We start from the raw sequence: 15973 nt of genomic DNA, 5'->3' as shown, positions 1-15973 counted from the left end.
GCAAACTATAATCCAGCGTTTGCCATATGTTTTGCCATATGACTGACATGTTGTGTTACTTGCCAGTTTCAGCCACGCTTGCCATGAAGCATTAGCGTTGAGCCTCTGTCCCAAACTGCACCATATAAGCAGCGAAGAGAGTAAAAAGATGGAGAAGAACGAGAATGAAAACAAAAAGATACACAGAAAAAGCAACAGTACAGTTAATATGGCAGATTGAGAACAGTACAATAACTACTAGACATAACTTGGTATTTTAAGGGGTAAGATATTTATAATATAATCTACATTGATTTAATCTGGTCATTTCTAGTTCAGAATGGATTACATATATTTGTAAAACAATAAAAGGTAAGTTCTTTTCTTTATCTTTCTCATATATAGCCTTAGTAGAAAGTTGATAAATATGTGCTTTCTCATAAAGCAACCACTGTTGTAATTTTTTAGTATTTTAGTAAATGTTAAACTAATTTTTGAGAGACCTACCGGACCTGACAGTATGGGAAGGGCAATTTCTGCAGTACCTGTGAATGGCTGCAAAAAGATCTTCAGTAGTCCTTGGTCTCGCTGGTGTTGCCACTCCATCCGTCTCTTCCCCATAACTACAGCTTGGCAGGAATGAACTATTTGCTGTATCTGATTCAAACACTTCCACTATGCAGAGAGAATGAACAAAACTGTCAGTCCATCATGTGAATCCAACAGGCATATAATGCTGAAACCAGCCCTCGCTGCCTCTAAGGCAAAGCATCTGAGAGACTGAGTGCACTGTTGCCATTAACTGTGATTTCAGATCAACATTTGCTTAGTAAACTGCAGTGCATGCAATGCTTGTGTTTGGTCACACGTACACACGCAGAAGAAATACAAGAAAATCTGTATGATTTCCACTAAAATGCAAAAGCAAAATTTACAAAGCTATCTATGTTTTGATAGCATGCTTTAATACTAGCACAGTCAAATAAAGCATCATTTTCTTTCCATGTCTGCAATGAGAAGTCAGAAAGGAATTATAAGAAATCTCATAAAATATTAATCAGATCCCCACAACTTTCTTTAGTCCTTTAGTTATAACAATCACAAGAGGTTCTTTCCTCTACAGAATCCCACCTCAACGCCAGGATTGCTATTCTCACTCCCCAGCTTCTTTAAAACAGCTACTGCTGTATCTGAAGAAGAGTCAGAGAAAAGAGACTCACCACTTTCGTTCTCTTGAGGTAGGTGCCCGTCAGTGTTACTGCCGCTGTCTTGGCTGCTGCCTGAACTGCTTCCTTCATCAAAAGCAGACTGCTCCTCCTGCCTGGGCTCTTCTTGAACTGGTGATGCAGCAGGCTGTACCACAAAGGCATTCGCTCCCCCTGCCTCAGAGAAGGTGAATCCAGCAGCTCCTCCCTCAGGAACCAGGCTGCCAGAGTCCATCTCGCTAGAACTGAGTCCATCTGTAAGACAATTTCTCGCCTCCTTGCAGTGTGCAAGCACAGTGTCTCTCTTAGTTGGACTTGATGTGCTTCTGACAGTATCACTCACTTCAGCTGCTTTCTCCACTGTAACATCTAACTGTGGAGGTGGTACAACCAGAAACAGTTTGGGTTTCTTTGAAATAGGAGGTGGTTTCTTGCTTGGCAATACGACCTGAACCTTGTCAGGAGATGCTGGTGACCCCTGAAGTGACATACCAGAAGGAAGATCTTCATTCTGCACCAAAGACTCAGGTGTGTCTTCAGTAGCTGTCCCCGGTGCACCAGCTTCAGAAGACTTTTTTAGACCTACTGCATTCATAGGCTTTTCATCGCTGTCAAGAGTAGGTGTGTTATCAGAGAGAACGAGAGGAGAACCCCGAGACAGTGTTTGAACTGCATTTTTAAATGAAGTGCCTTGAGTTTTCATTTCCTCGTTGCCTAAGCTGCTACTGAGTCTTAGTGAGAGAGATGGCTTTAGGGAAGACTGTGACGATGAATTTAAAGTACCCTTCTCCTCAGAGGTGGCTTCAGAAGCAGATTCAGGTTCACCTTCTGTCGCTTTTTTCACAGACCTCAACTGCACCATTTGCAATGCTTTGGTAGTTACTAATGGCATCACAGGTCTCGATGAGTCTTGCTTGTTGAGTGGTTGTTTCACTGGACTGTAGCAAGAATCTTCCTGGTTGCGTTTCTTAAAAGAATACTGTGGGTATATTGTTGCACCTTTTGTTAACTTGGGATCAAGAGGTGGTGCTGGTGGCGGGACAGCTAAGGGGCAAGTAGGAGGAGGAGGAAGGGGGGAAGAGAATGAACTGATGGAGGCTTCTTGAGAAAACCATGGGACAGTCTGAGCAAAGGAAGAATTTACATTAGCTTCTGGTGGAGGAGGGGGGAATGTGGGAGAGGCTGACAATGGTGACAAATCCATGACTTCTGCTGGAGGAGGAGGAGGGGGAGGAGAAAGTTCGGGGCAATGTGGAGGTGTTGGAAGAAGAGGTGGTGGAGGAGGTACACCGGAATCCAGAGGAGGGCTCAGGGCGGGGTCCAATTTCTTCACACTCACACTCCCTTCGGTAGATGTATTTGAAGAAAGAGAAGTGGAGGATGAAGACATGGAAACTGAAGACAGAAGAGAGGATTTCCTTTCAGGCACTTTAGGCTTCAGCTTGGATTTCCCACTTCCTGATGATGCAGGTTTTACAAGTACAGGCACTGGAGTAAGCGCAGTGGGTGTATTGGACTGGCTGGAGTACCCACTTGATGGTGATGTGACTCGGTGGGATTTCTCTGGAGAAGTGCTCTTTGGTTTTGCCAACCCACTGGGCACTTGTGGCACAGAAGCCCTTGAGCCATCACTGAAGTGGCTGATGCTGTAATCGCTGAGAGCTGACGATGTACTGACAGAATGGGTCACTGGGGATTTCACCTGGTCGTCTGTCACTGCGGCATAGTCACTGTAGTAGCCCCACTGGTCAGCGTACTCTGACTTGATGCTACTTGTTTCACTCTGTGAGGGAGTGACTGTGCAGATGGAGTAAAGGTTTGGAGTAGTGGTGGACATCATGCTGCTGCTTGCACTGACTGAGCTTTGGCTGCGGGAGCGCAACACCCAGGGATCCTCATAATCACTGGAGGGGCTCTGGGAAGGGGAGCTGCCATTTTTGCACTTGAGATTTAACTGCAGAGAATGCTGGAGGGTGGCAATGAGAGTTTCATCAAGTACCTGTCCACTGGATTGGACTTTTTTCTTAGGTAGCCTTCTGAGTGAGTCTGTTCTGGATGGTGGCAAAGGTGGTTTCTTGGCCTTTTTCAGAGAGATGTTTCTTGCAAGAGATTTGTCACCTTGGCCTGACTGGTCATCCTGCTGTTTCTTCTCCTTTCCTTCGAAGACATTTATCACACTGTCTCTGGGGTTCCCAAAACCATTAGTATTATTGTATGGCATGTCTGACTTCAGCCCGGAGTCCATATGCATGGAACTGTAATAACCATCGTGGTCCCCAGAATACAGAGAAGTAGAATCATCCCTGACTGATGTCCTCTCCAGGCTGCTGCTGCTCAGGTTGCTACCAGGAGTGGCACAGCCTGGTGTGGTGCAAACCACCTTGTGTGAAGGAGTCTCACTGTTTTCTGAAGACTTGTACAACCAATGCTCTGTGCTGTCCACTGCTGCCTGTGCTCGCTCCCCAGAATAGCTAGATTCACTCCTACCATCGCTGTCCTGGGAAGGGTTTGGTAAAGCAACATTGTTCCTGCAGCTGTAGCTTGTGGTCTGAGACCCAGCCTCTGCATTCCCAGGAGTGGTAAGAGAGACAGCAGAGTCACCAAGAGAAAGCATCATGACAGTATTCGATGGGATGGTATCCGAAGTCTGTGAGTGACGTGTGGAGCTACTCTCACTCCAGTTACCGCTTGAAGAATGGTGATCTTCTTTCCCACTTATTGCACTGCTGGTAACAGGATTGTCTCTTGGATTTGGGTAGGCAGTGGAGCTGTTCATTTTACTATCCAATGATCCAACACTCTGGGCAGCGTGAATAATAATGACTTCTGAGGAGGACGACAGTGTTGCATTGGGTATGATGCTTGTTGAGTAGGTGGCATGAGGAGAGACCACACATGCTGGGCTTGCGGACTTCTCACTATCACAGCTTCTCACCTCTTGAGACTTTGGCCTCGACAGGGTCCCTGTCGTGGGATTATTCCTCAGATGCACAACACTATCATCCACTTGCAATTTACTTATCTGGTGAGGTAAAGTGCCAGCGATGTCTTCCGTCTGCCTAGAGATGCTCTGTGTCTGGTCTAGGGACTGCAGAGACACTCTTGCACCAACTCGAGGCAAGCTGTGAAAACCTATGTCGCTATTTTGGCGAGAAGCAAATATAACTGCAGCAGAATCACTCATCACTGACATGTTTCCAGATGAGCTGGAGAACTGAGACATCTGGGCTGCAATGCCTTGTCCTTTCTGTGCTCTTATTCTTCTCATTGAAGGGGGCACAACTTTAACTTCCTCTGTCTGGCAGCTGGTGTCCTTGGTTTCCGAGCGCTGCATGGCAGAGCGATAGCTGTCTAGTCTCCCTAGCGTGGAACAGTGATCTGGGACATACATCGAATGCCCTCGGAAATCACTTTGGCCAGTGCCAACTGCTGGAGTCAAAATAAAATAATTATTTCTTGAAGCATAAACTCACATTTATCTTCTCACTCATTTAAAAACAAAACCCCCCCAGCAAACTGCTCGATCCCCATGCTCCTGCAGGTTATGCCTTCTGAAGAAAAATCTGCAACAATGGATTTTGCACAGGCATTGTCTGTTTTCTGCATTTCTCTTCCCTTTTTCCTTATTACCAGGAACCTCCTGCTTACAGAGTCGTCTGCGTTCCTGCCACACATTCGACCCATGAAATCCTCTGTTTATGACATGGTAATAATTTCCATAGTAATCAGTTATGTCAGAAACCAAGTAGCACTGTTTGACTTCCAGTAGGCAACGCAGCAGGAACAGACAAAAGCCTGAGAAACGTGAAGGGTGTTACCATGCTAATGCCTCATGCAATAAAGAAAAGGGGAAGGAAATCTGGAGACTAGTATGAATAAAAAGATTTGCTTTTTACAAGCGTTACACTTCAGAAAAAAAAAGATTCAGGGGACACTGACAGCTCTCCAAGTCCTGTAGTTTGTCTAAAAGAAGGCTAACATGGAAACACACATTGTTTTACCACAAATAATACATATGCTACAACAGCACTTTCTATTTAAACATTCTCCAACACTGCAAAGAAAATCATTAAATAACAGTTCTCCTTACAAATATTCTCTAGTTACTTTACAGGAAAAACTCTTAAGAAGTGGGGAAAAGCTAGTACTGATGGTCATTTTATCCTCAGCACCATGAGGAAACAAAAATAACTATGCTTTTTCTAAAAGAATGAATAACCATATATTGGCATAACCCCCTTCTCCACAACTTTGAAGACAATAGAAAACCAGTTTCAGTTCAAAATATAGTTATCACTGGGTCGATAGAAAGGACTCCAGGGTTCTGTTAAATTTACAATTTTATTGGTAACAGCCTTTCAAAATCACAAACCAGAACACTGCTTTAAAATTAGTCTGTGTAAGGCTGCTGCTTTTGAATTCAGTTGTGTTGCTGTATAAATAGCAATAGAGAGGCAGGCGTGCTGCTGGAGATGCTGGTAAGGATGCTGCATATGTCACTGCGGGGGAAAATTGGTTATTTCAAGTCTCCGCCTTAGCTAGTCTCAGGAGCAATGAAGTAGCATGCCTGATAGGACTGTTCTCCTTTCGTATTTACTATAAGGAACTGCATCTGGAGGATAGGTATTCTTATCGTGCAGCTTTAAACACCACTTAAAGGACATTTAATTATCCTTATTCTTGGCAGACAAAAGAGGTCTCTGAAAACACTACAGTTAAAGCAGCACACCATACAAAAAGGACTGTTTACTTCTTTTCCCCAGGCACATAAGTAGTCTTTTAGCAGCTTGAAGCCTAGTTAGTTTGCTTTGTGTAGACTCTCTTGTTCTCATGAAAATGCAGCCTCTTTCTGCTTCTGGTAGAGGTTTGCTAGGAAGACAGATACTCAGATGCTGGCAAACGTCTTGGATAATCTAATACGAGACACTGTCAGAACAGATGGACGACTGCAGCCGACCAAGAGAGGGATTTACATATTCTGTACACAGTTATTAAGAACTGTATAGTAAGAAAAATAATTTTACTCTCCAGGTTTATTTTTTTCTATAGAATCAAGTGTACATCTTTGGTTAAGAGAGAGAAAAAAGTCAAAGTAGGCATTATGAATGTTTCTGGAACCATGACATCACTGATGGTAACTGTGAGCCAATTAAAAATATCCTGCTAAAAAAATCTGCATAGCAAGGTATATAAATAACCCAAGAGATGGGGTATTTTTCTTCTTCTGCCACTGTGAAATACACACATGCACACAAATACACACACACAGACAAGACAGAAGGATGGAGCTGGTGGAAAACGAAGCTGTCAGCACTATGATGAGTATCTAACACTGCCACATACTGACCTGTAGCTGAGAGCACCTCACTTCAGTATGTGGTATGTCTATATTCACAGAGGAAGCTAAATGCACTCTGTTTCACAAGGAGTGTAACGCTGATGGGTGGTTTATGCTTGTTTAAAATGCTACTGCTAGGGAAGATAAATGGCAAAGTGGAATGATGCTGGACCTGCCAACCTCCCCTTTTCCTCCTTTCAAAACCAGGAGTGTTCGAATCCATTCATTGGAACATACTGCTCATGGCAAATGCAGAGCGAAAGCTGAAATATAAACTTAATGGTACCGTATCTATGCCACTGAGTAAAAGATGTCAATGATGGCAATGTCTTGGGGAGCAGCTCCTGCCCCATCCCTTGGCACACATGCCCCAACAGAGCCTGGAGACTGGTGGCTGGTCCCAGCTGGAGCAGTGCCGGAGGAGCACGTTAAGGAGAGAGCAGCGTGAACAACCAACCTCAGGATGCTGCTGAGAACCAGTGCTAACCCTATGTTACCTGAAGAGATGTAATTTAGGGTCTAGCCTAATATGCTCTGGGGAACTGCATAAATTGGCTCAACACCAGTAAATGTTTACAACCTCAATACTGCAGGGAAGCCTGTCAGGGCAAGTATTTGCACCAGTGAAAGACCTCTTATAGTTAAAATTATTCAGAGCCCAAATAAATACAGCATTCAGAGAGAGCAAGACAGCCCAGCCTCAGAAGTATAAAATACAGGGCTACATCCTTCAATCATTCTATGGGATATGGTCAGGGAAGGGATTTTTCATGGCTGTTGTTCTTACAAGAACACAACTTTGGGGTTTTAAATATTTTTTGTAGAAATGCAGCATATTTTAAAGTTGTTTCAGCTTTGGTTTTGGCTTTATACGTATGCACAACCTCAAGCAAAGATGTGAGGATTTATTTGCCCTTTATAATACAGCAATTGCTCTTTTTACTGTTCCATTTCCTGAAGAGGGACAACAGAAATCTGCAGGGGAAAATGGTTCAAAAACCAACCAAATGAACATTTAAGACTCAGGTATACTTTTAAAATGTTGATAGTTTTATGATTTTGGTGGAATTTAAGCAAGGAGTATTGTATTTGCAATTTACCAATGCAATGTAAAACCCTCACTTGCTTCCAGAGTAATACTGAAAAGCAAGGGTTTTCAAAAACCCTTAAAATCAAACCACCTTTGTTGGTACTGCAGCTAGAAAGCAAATAATCCAATTCTAAGGGACAGCTCAAACCTTTAATTGACTATTACACTGATAATGCTCTTTCTCAAAAAACATCTGCTTAAATAAATAGCAGTAAGAAGACAGAAGATTTCTACAACACCAAAATTCTAGAACTGAATCAGAGGTTTTAAAGAAAAAAGTCTATCTAGTTGCAGGGATGATGTCTGAGCAGACAGCAGTAAAAAAATACTGCAGAAGTGGACATCGGGTTACAGATGCTGAATATTATGAAGTCAGAAGTGGCTGCAAATTGGGTTATGTGATAAATGCGGCTCAAAGTAATTGTTATCATGTCTGCATTTTCTATTATCCTGTGTCCACCAGCCCTGCTATGTCCACCACAGGGGATCTGTATCTACACTCCTTTCTATTACCCTACTGTGCTGAAAATATCTCCTAGGGCAAATGCTCTTCCCTAGCACACATGTTCAGTGCAGACTCCAGCAGCAAGTAAAGAACACCCATTATCTGGTACAAGTGAAACATGCAACATGTGGAACAAGTTTTCCATGGAAGCGCAGAGAGCACGTTCAACTGCTTACTTTAGCTCCAAGCTCTTGGTCAAAGATAGGCATTATACAGGTTACACACCAGTTCTCCCTGACCCTGGTAGTTACTGGTGTTGCTCATCAGAGATAACAGGGATTGAGACTGACTGCAAATTTGTTAGAAAAAAGGAAGTGTCTGTACATAATCCCTAGGGCCAGGTACTAGCTATCAGAAGACTCCCTGTGACTCTAGCTGATCTGATGGCATCAGCAGCTTGCTGCAGAGAATCAGACAAAAGGTCCTCTGCACTGACATGAGCATAGAAAACTGGAGGTTTGAGAGGACAAACAGTATGTGTGTTGATATCAGGAAGTACAGGCTTGTTTCAACTAGCATATAGAAGTAATCTCTCTTCCCTTCTGACTAATCATTTCTAATATAAGCACTTGGCTCTTATGCCACAGGCACATTCTTTAGAATTGTTGCTCTCATTGCCTCCTCACGCCCCACCTAGCAATCCTCCTCCAAACCTAGTAATCTGGCCAAGTCAATGTGCAGTGTTACAAAAAACCCCCCAGAGATTCTTATTGTGTTTTACCCTAGTACTTACATACCAAATGATTTTTAACAGACACCCAACAAGAAATAAGACAAGTACATTTGGCTCATGACAATATTAAGGAAATTTCACTGTGCTCCATGAAGCATCTGTAATCTCTGAGGGGAGAAAAATATTGCAGAGAATTCTGTGATACTTTTCAGTACTGCCAGCTAAAAAATATCTTGAATGCTTGAATATATCACTGCCACCCTGAAAGGGAGAATTTTGATGAAAATATAGGCAATTTAAGTTTTCTTGATTCTATTCATTTAACTGAACAGCCTCTAGTAAAGTTTATATTCCTGGCATCTCTTTCATCCCTCATGCATACTTTCTAACACCCTGATCTATGGATCAATAGCGCTTGAAACATACAATGTTGAAAAACTACAGCTGTAAAACCAGTACTAGTCAAAAGACATTGTAACTCTGAAAGAGAGATATTATCTCCAAAGACTGCTAAAGTTGCAAATTGAAGCAAGTGCAAAATTACTTGTCTGGAACAACTGGGTATATGTGTGGTATTTCTGTAGGACCACTGGATATCTGAGACTCTTCTTACCTGTGGGACCTATAACTTGAGTGACTGCTAGTCCTGCAGGGACTAATTGGAAAGGAGTATCAATTAAGAGAAGTCTTCAGTAGAACAGCTGAGTTCCCAAAAGTCAGAAGGACTTACTTGCCCCCATGCTGCTGAGAAGGAATTGCTTCCTCTCAGTCACCTCAAAGAAGAAGCTTCAACAGTCCCAAATGGCACCTGATACACCAACTGGTACCACCAGGGGTCTGAGCTGTGTTTCAAGAAAGCAAACAAGGGACTGACAGTTCAGATGTCAGTCATACCCATCCTGAAGACTGACACCAGATTCTATAGGTAACAACTCCTTGTGAGCCACTGAAAACGTGAGGTAGGGAAATAAGCTGAAGAAAATTGTATAAGGTCATTATTCTGACCCTTTGAACCCTTATGTAAGGAAGAAAAAAAATGTAGATAGGGGGAAAATCACAGAGACAAAAAAACTATGAATTGCATCTTACGATGGAAAGAAGTATTTAAATAATTCAAAGCAAGTACACACAAAGCATAAATTAGAAGACATTTTTTAAACCCAAGAGGACAGAAACTTTCTATATGATTAAAGAGAAGCAAAATGCCTGTCAGAAGAAGAATAAATCAAAAGGTGGGAAAGTTGAAGATGTTTTCCTCTCCCCTGCTTTGGGGAGGTTTGTTTACTTGGAAGTTGAACTGTGGTGGAACTGATACTCAGGTCTGGGACCTGCTCCTCCTGCAAGACAGGGAGGGAGTCTGGGACTGCAGTGGTGCGGAGCTCTGGAGAAACACAGTCAGGTAACTTGGTTCCTTCACAAAAAGAAAGTTAGTCTGAGCCAGACCCTAGAGCACTGACACAGAGAAGGAATCAGGGAAATGTTTCTTTCCATGAAGGCACTTTGCTGCCTTTGTTCCACCCAGAGAGTTGGAACATGTGAAGGGAGCTGATGACAACCAAGAGCCAAGAATGAGCAAGGCCTGCAACAGCTTCTCCCAGAGAGGTGCTCATCTCTACCAAGCTTCTGTTTGGGAATCATCTTCTTGCCTGAGGGGAGAATACAGGTTTGCATATAAGGTACCATCTGAAGACAGCCAGAGGCAATGGATAATGGCAACACAGACCAGAGTAACTTGAAGTAAAACACCTCAAAATTTCCTGCCCTTTCTGCAGTTTTGATCCAACACTGACTCCCATTAAGTACGTACATAATATTTATGTTCTGTAGGACAATGAAGGTAATTCAGAAGCATGCAAAACGAATTTTTTTCATTGTTGTGTTTGACAGAAAGAAGAATGCTTCGCCTCTCCTCTTTCTTTGCTGTCATTCTGCTAAATAGTACTGAGAGAGTCCTGCTGTTAAAAAACAACTTCAGAAAATAACTGCCATCTCTAAACTGGTACACAGCTCACATTCTTACTCTGTCTCAGAATCCCATCTATCACATTGCACTTTATTTATGCAGAATTTTTTATGCAGAGAGATTGGTTCATCACTGGAAGACACCTGTGAAAACACAACTGTATTACCACACTAAAAAGTAGAAATTATAAAGATACTTTCAGCACATGAGTGCAGTTAATGCCTCCTTTCAGAATGCTGAATTCTACTAGGGTACCTTGTCCACTGACCTCAGGTCAGCAGTCAGGCAGGCTCTCTCTTCTGTTTGGTCTTTTCTGTTCCAAAGGAGCCAAAGCAGCCAGGGGAGAACCCCAGCAGCTTGGCCTGGCAGAAGTTCTTCCAGGCTCTCTCACAAGAAATAAAAATAGTTCAGGCCTGGTTGAAGCTTTGAGGTTCTCTCAAATTTCTGCTTCCTTCTGAAGGATAAACAAGAGGTAACAAGAATGTGCTGTATGTGTCGGTTATTTAGCCTGCACGCAGCAACTTTGGTGTACCAAGGGGTTTTAATCTTTGTGTAAATATTATAGCCATTCACAGCAATGCTTTAGGGGAGAAACAAAGAGATTTATTCAGCTGAAACCACAGGGAGAATGTCAATAGACATAATGCAATTGCTTGATTTGGAGTTTAGTCCAGATCCTTGTTCTGATCAAATGAACTGTGGAATGTTTTAAAACAGCTCGTTGTTTGTTTTGGGACAGCGTAAGAGAAATAGGGAATGGACTACTACAGAAAAATTTGCACAGTGACAGGGGAGAAATGGCAGAAAGAGCACTGAACAGGGATGAGGGAGACCTAATTTATTCCCAGCCTTGCCAGTGGCCTGGTGGGTGACTCTGGCTAAGTCACTTCACTGAATGGTTTCCTCACATATCAGATGAAGACACTATCACTCTTTTCAAGCACACTTTGTTTCTAGTGGTAGAAACCAACATGCTATCAGGATGGATGCTGCCGTGACAGAGTTCTCCTGGCATACATTATGCTGTCTGGAAGACCTACAATTACCACAGAAGCAACATTAAGTTCCTCAGACAACTTCCACTGTAGGGCACGTGGCTGAAGCCCTGTGTGCCTGCAGGCTGTGGGCTGGGGAACCATCCAGAAAGAGCTCCTGCAGTGTGATATTGCCAGCCCTGAAATTTCCACAACTTAAACAGAAGGCAAGGAAAATCTTCGAGCAGTGCAGCATGAAACATGCTCAGCACAGAGATGAAAGAACAAAATCAAGGTATAAAACTTGTCACTCTTAGTGAACAGACTGGCAAATGTTATGAAATTCTTTTAAGTTATTAACTGAAGGATTCTTTTTAGGATAGATGGCAACTGCATTCTCAGCTTACTCCACCAAGTAAAACTACAGTTGATGTTTTCAAGCATCAAGCATCTGTCTGAAGTGATCACAAATGTAATCTCTAAATTTTGTAAATGCTTTCTGGAGGCAGAGGATTTCCATGGCAGGGCACTCTTTCATTACAGATGCCAAAGTAGCACAGTTCCACTCACAAACTGCTCTTCATGTAATTGTTTCTTGGCTTTCTCTATGCCTGGCCCTCTAGCTCATTTCAAACCCATCCAGACAAGTTACATATTTTTGCTTCTCTTTCTGAAAAATCTAGACACAGAACCAAGAATTGAAACCGTAATTAAAAAATAAATAGATGCAAAATGCAAGGTAGTAAAACTTACTGAAATCATCAATATATGAGACAATTTCACATGTAAAGCACCAAAAATTATGTTCTGCCACACTACTTTAAAAGACATTCTTTCTCTACTGGAAAAAAAAAGCAAACAGGGGAACATAATTTGATCTGTGAAGTTATCACCTGGGAAAAACTGAATAACTAAATTAACTTTTTAAAAAATAAATAAAAATGACCAGATTTAAATCAAAGAGTTCTGCAAAAAGTGTCTGAACATTCTGTCAAAATTCAGACTGCTTCATCAGCTTTGTATTTATGTCTGTTACTACGAAAGAGGACCGTCTGAGGTAGCGTGAATGGGATTGAGTAGGTATTTTTCCTTTGGAATATATGCAGTAGCTAATAAGCCCATGTAAATTGTTTCCAATCAAATAACTTAAGGAGTTGCCAATTAAAACTGATCAAAACTGAATGGAAAAATAGGTTTCTCACTCTTGATGCAAGTTTCGGCAGATTCAGGAAGTAATTCTAAGTAATTATTCTAATAGAGTAACTAATCAATAAGTAATTAATTTTAAGTAATTATTTACAAGCCAAAATGCCTGCCCACTTCAGTTTCGCTTCAGTGAACATCCAAATCTCAAGGAAAGCACTGAAGTCCAGAAATCTTACATCCCTGCAGATTTTCATTGTACCAGAACATCATTTTCCAAACACCCTGTTCCCTTTAACAGATGAAAGTCAACAGATAAAAGGTCCCAATTTCCCAATGCAAGAGGTGGCAAGGAAGCACACGTGTATTTGGAACTGTAATAGGCTATCAGACTGTATTGGTTTCATGAGCACTGGTAATGTTATTAGTCGAGTAATGATCAGCAGTGACAATGAACAATGGATGGAATACAGTTCTGATGAGCCATACCTAGCTCCTTTTGTATGTTGTCAGGGATTCCTGTAATAGTCTTTCTCCTTTTGACTTTCTTCGGCCGTCTTACCACCGTGTCTGTGTAAATTAGAGACCGCCGAATGCTGGCCTGGCGGTCGAAATTCTCCCCTAATACATGGTAGAACAAGCAAAGCAACATTACTTCCAAGCACACTGACATGCACTTTCTTCCACTAGTTTTGTTGTAGAAATGGAAAAAAAGGCATTAATAAATGATGTTAGCTTGGTCCTACGACGAAGGTTTACACTGAGAGAAGATGCGGCACATCGTCACATCATAAGGCTTTAGATGCAAATATCTACTACAAGCTTTAAAAGGAATTTTGACTTCCTGAGCCCAGTTCAGATTTGGTGAGATCAGCTCTAATTTCACAAGCAAACAGACTCCTTGCTTTAATTTGGCCCTTCAGAGGTTTTTGGATGGTTTTGCTATTTTATTTTAAAGTAATGTGCTGCAGAAAGAGCAAATCTGCTCATGAAAATGAAAGATCACAATGGTTATGCAGGAACAGACATTGCTATTGGCAACAGTTATTAGGTCTTTGCACAGCTCCATCATTAAATCACATGAGACCCTTCTTTTTCATTCCCAGTTGCTCTGAACCTGTCAAGGGTACCACATTTCTGGTGGTGATCTTTTAACACGAATACAAATAACTACTATGGAGCATGCAGAGATCGAACTGATCTTGTGGACTCATAAATATTTCAGAGTGAAAGATGCTTAAAATTGAAACTTTACAGATGAATATAAAAATAAACAATGCCAGGAGCTGAAAAAATGTGTGTCTAAGTGCATGCTGCCAGACAAAGCCTTATGATGACCATGTGCTGTATCGTAATGGGACCCAGAAGCACCACTATCATTAAGCAGCTTTTCTTTAGGAATTCACTTCTGTTTAGAGGTTTATAATTTGGTCATTTTACTAGTAGTAAGATAAAGCTTCCCTACAGACTGTGAGTTAATTAATTCTCTGTCCCTTCTAAAAATCTAATGACAACCCCCCACAGGTCACTTGTAAGTTTCCTTTCTAGAGGAAAGTACTGTTAAATATCCTTTATATGACCCTTTTAAAACTTAAAGGCAGAAAAAACTTGATATACGTGTATATGTTTTTTACCTTTGTACACTCTTCTTGAAAATTGATGACCAAATTATTTACCTCTAAAAAGTGATTAATGCACAGTAACAAATAAATCATAAATATTAACCCTGGCCGACTGCACATCTGTATGATGTGTGTCATGAAAATAGCATAGAAAACCCCGTTACCTCTATAACAGTTAAAGACACCATCACATATGAAAGTATAGCATGTGGACTTGTGAAAAGGCAATGAAAAATGTAGCAATTTCATTCACCATGTTGTAAATACAAAGACTCTGACTCTGCTTGACCATAGTCTTGACCATGAGCTGCAGTTGTGCTAAGCAGATCCTTGCAGTTACAAAGAAGTGCCAGTTTCATCTAAGTTTTGGATTGACTGAAGTCTGGCAGATGAAGAGAGGAGGAAGCTATATGTCATTGATCCCACTGGCTTAGTAGAAGCCCTGAAACATTAAGACAGACTATCCACTGGGGACTACTAGGATGTTAGGACCCATCTGTGGTCAGGGTCAGGACATTAGGTTATTCTGCATGGCACACTATAACAAATCCAAAGAATTTGAAGGAGAAAGTTTTGCATCTCTGAACATATCTTTATCCATTCAAAGGCCAACAATTATGCCTGAGATGGTGAGTTGCAAGTAAATTATAATACAGCTTTGAATGCCCTGGAATAAAACATGAGTGGTAAGTAGAGGGTGCCAACAAGGAGAGCGTCTTTTATATGAAGCCTCAGACAGCATAAACCAGATGGCAATAGGGAAATGTTACTGATCCCCAGTAACTTCTTCCAGTGAGCTACCTGAGAGCTAACCCAACCAATCCATCTTCAATTTTGATACACAGAGGCCACTACACAAATTTGCAGAATTTCAAAGTAGCGGCTTCAATGAAATTTAACAAGCAAAATTAGAATGTCTCAGTCTTTTTTTTCCTTCTTCATTTTGTTTTAGAAAATATCAGTGTTAATTTAAATATGTTTTACAGATTTAAGAATACTCGTCTCCTTCTGTTACAGTCTGTCACAAATCAACTAAGTATTCCTCATACACTTTACTCAGTTGTCCCTCATGCAGTACACTGTTTTCCTTGGATTCACTGAAAACATTTAAGTGTGCTTAAATCTCACTGAAGTCAGTCAAGCTGGATTCAAGAAAATGCTTAAATGTTTTGCAGGATCCAGCCTGGCACTGATCACCTTCACCATTATCAGATTCCTCCATCTGTAAAGAAAGTTAGTTCCGAAAAACCCACGAGAACAGACACCATCATACATCTTTTAAGCCCCAAGATATGTAAAAGCAAAGACTAGCCACCACTGAAAATTCAGTGCAACCCCTTCCAGGCCAGAATAAAGTTCAGCCCAGGCACTCCCAAAGACTGAAACTACTTCCAAATCTGGATGTCTAGCCAGCAGCTTGTCAGCCTAATGCAATGCCCCTGCACCTTCAGGCTATCCAACAGATTTTTACGACTGCTGTA

The 15973-nt window shown here is 41.6% G+C and overlaps 1 protein-coding gene across 11 annotated transcripts in view; it reads right to left on the bottom strand.

Annotated features, from left to right (window-relative positions):
• NHSL1 (NHS like 1) overlaps positions 1-15973 on the bottom strand; it is a 181293-nt gene that overhangs the window by 10825 nt on the left and 154495 nt on the right. For 5 of the 11 annotated variants that reach the window (XM_050315064.1, XM_050315073.1, XM_050315069.1 and 2 more), the window contains exons 5-7: positions 13360-13491; positions 1200-4613; positions 525-654 (exon numbers count right to left, since the gene is read on the bottom strand). In XM_050315064.1, coding sequence (XP_050171021.1) covers positions 525-654; positions 1200-4613; positions 13360-13491 — 3676 coding nt within the window. Of the gene's footprint in view, positions 1-47; positions 116-524; positions 655-1199; positions 4614-13359; positions 13492-15973 lie in introns of all 11 variants that reach the window. The other 6 variants (XM_050315066.1, XM_050315071.1, XM_050315074.1 and 3 more) reach the window with 5 other exon arrangements.

Source organism: Myiozetetes cayanensis, unplaced genomic scaffold (assembly GCF_022539395.1).
Source record: "Myiozetetes cayanensis isolate MyiCay16 unplaced genomic scaffold, myiCay2020 scf2-11, whole genome shotgun sequence".
In the NCBI taxonomy this organism is placed as follows: domain Eukaryota; kingdom Metazoa; phylum Chordata; class Aves; order Passeriformes; family Tyrannidae; genus Myiozetetes; species Myiozetetes cayanensis.
The sequence above is the reverse complement of the archived record's forward strand: the minus strand, read 5'-3'. Positions and strand labels throughout refer to the sequence as shown.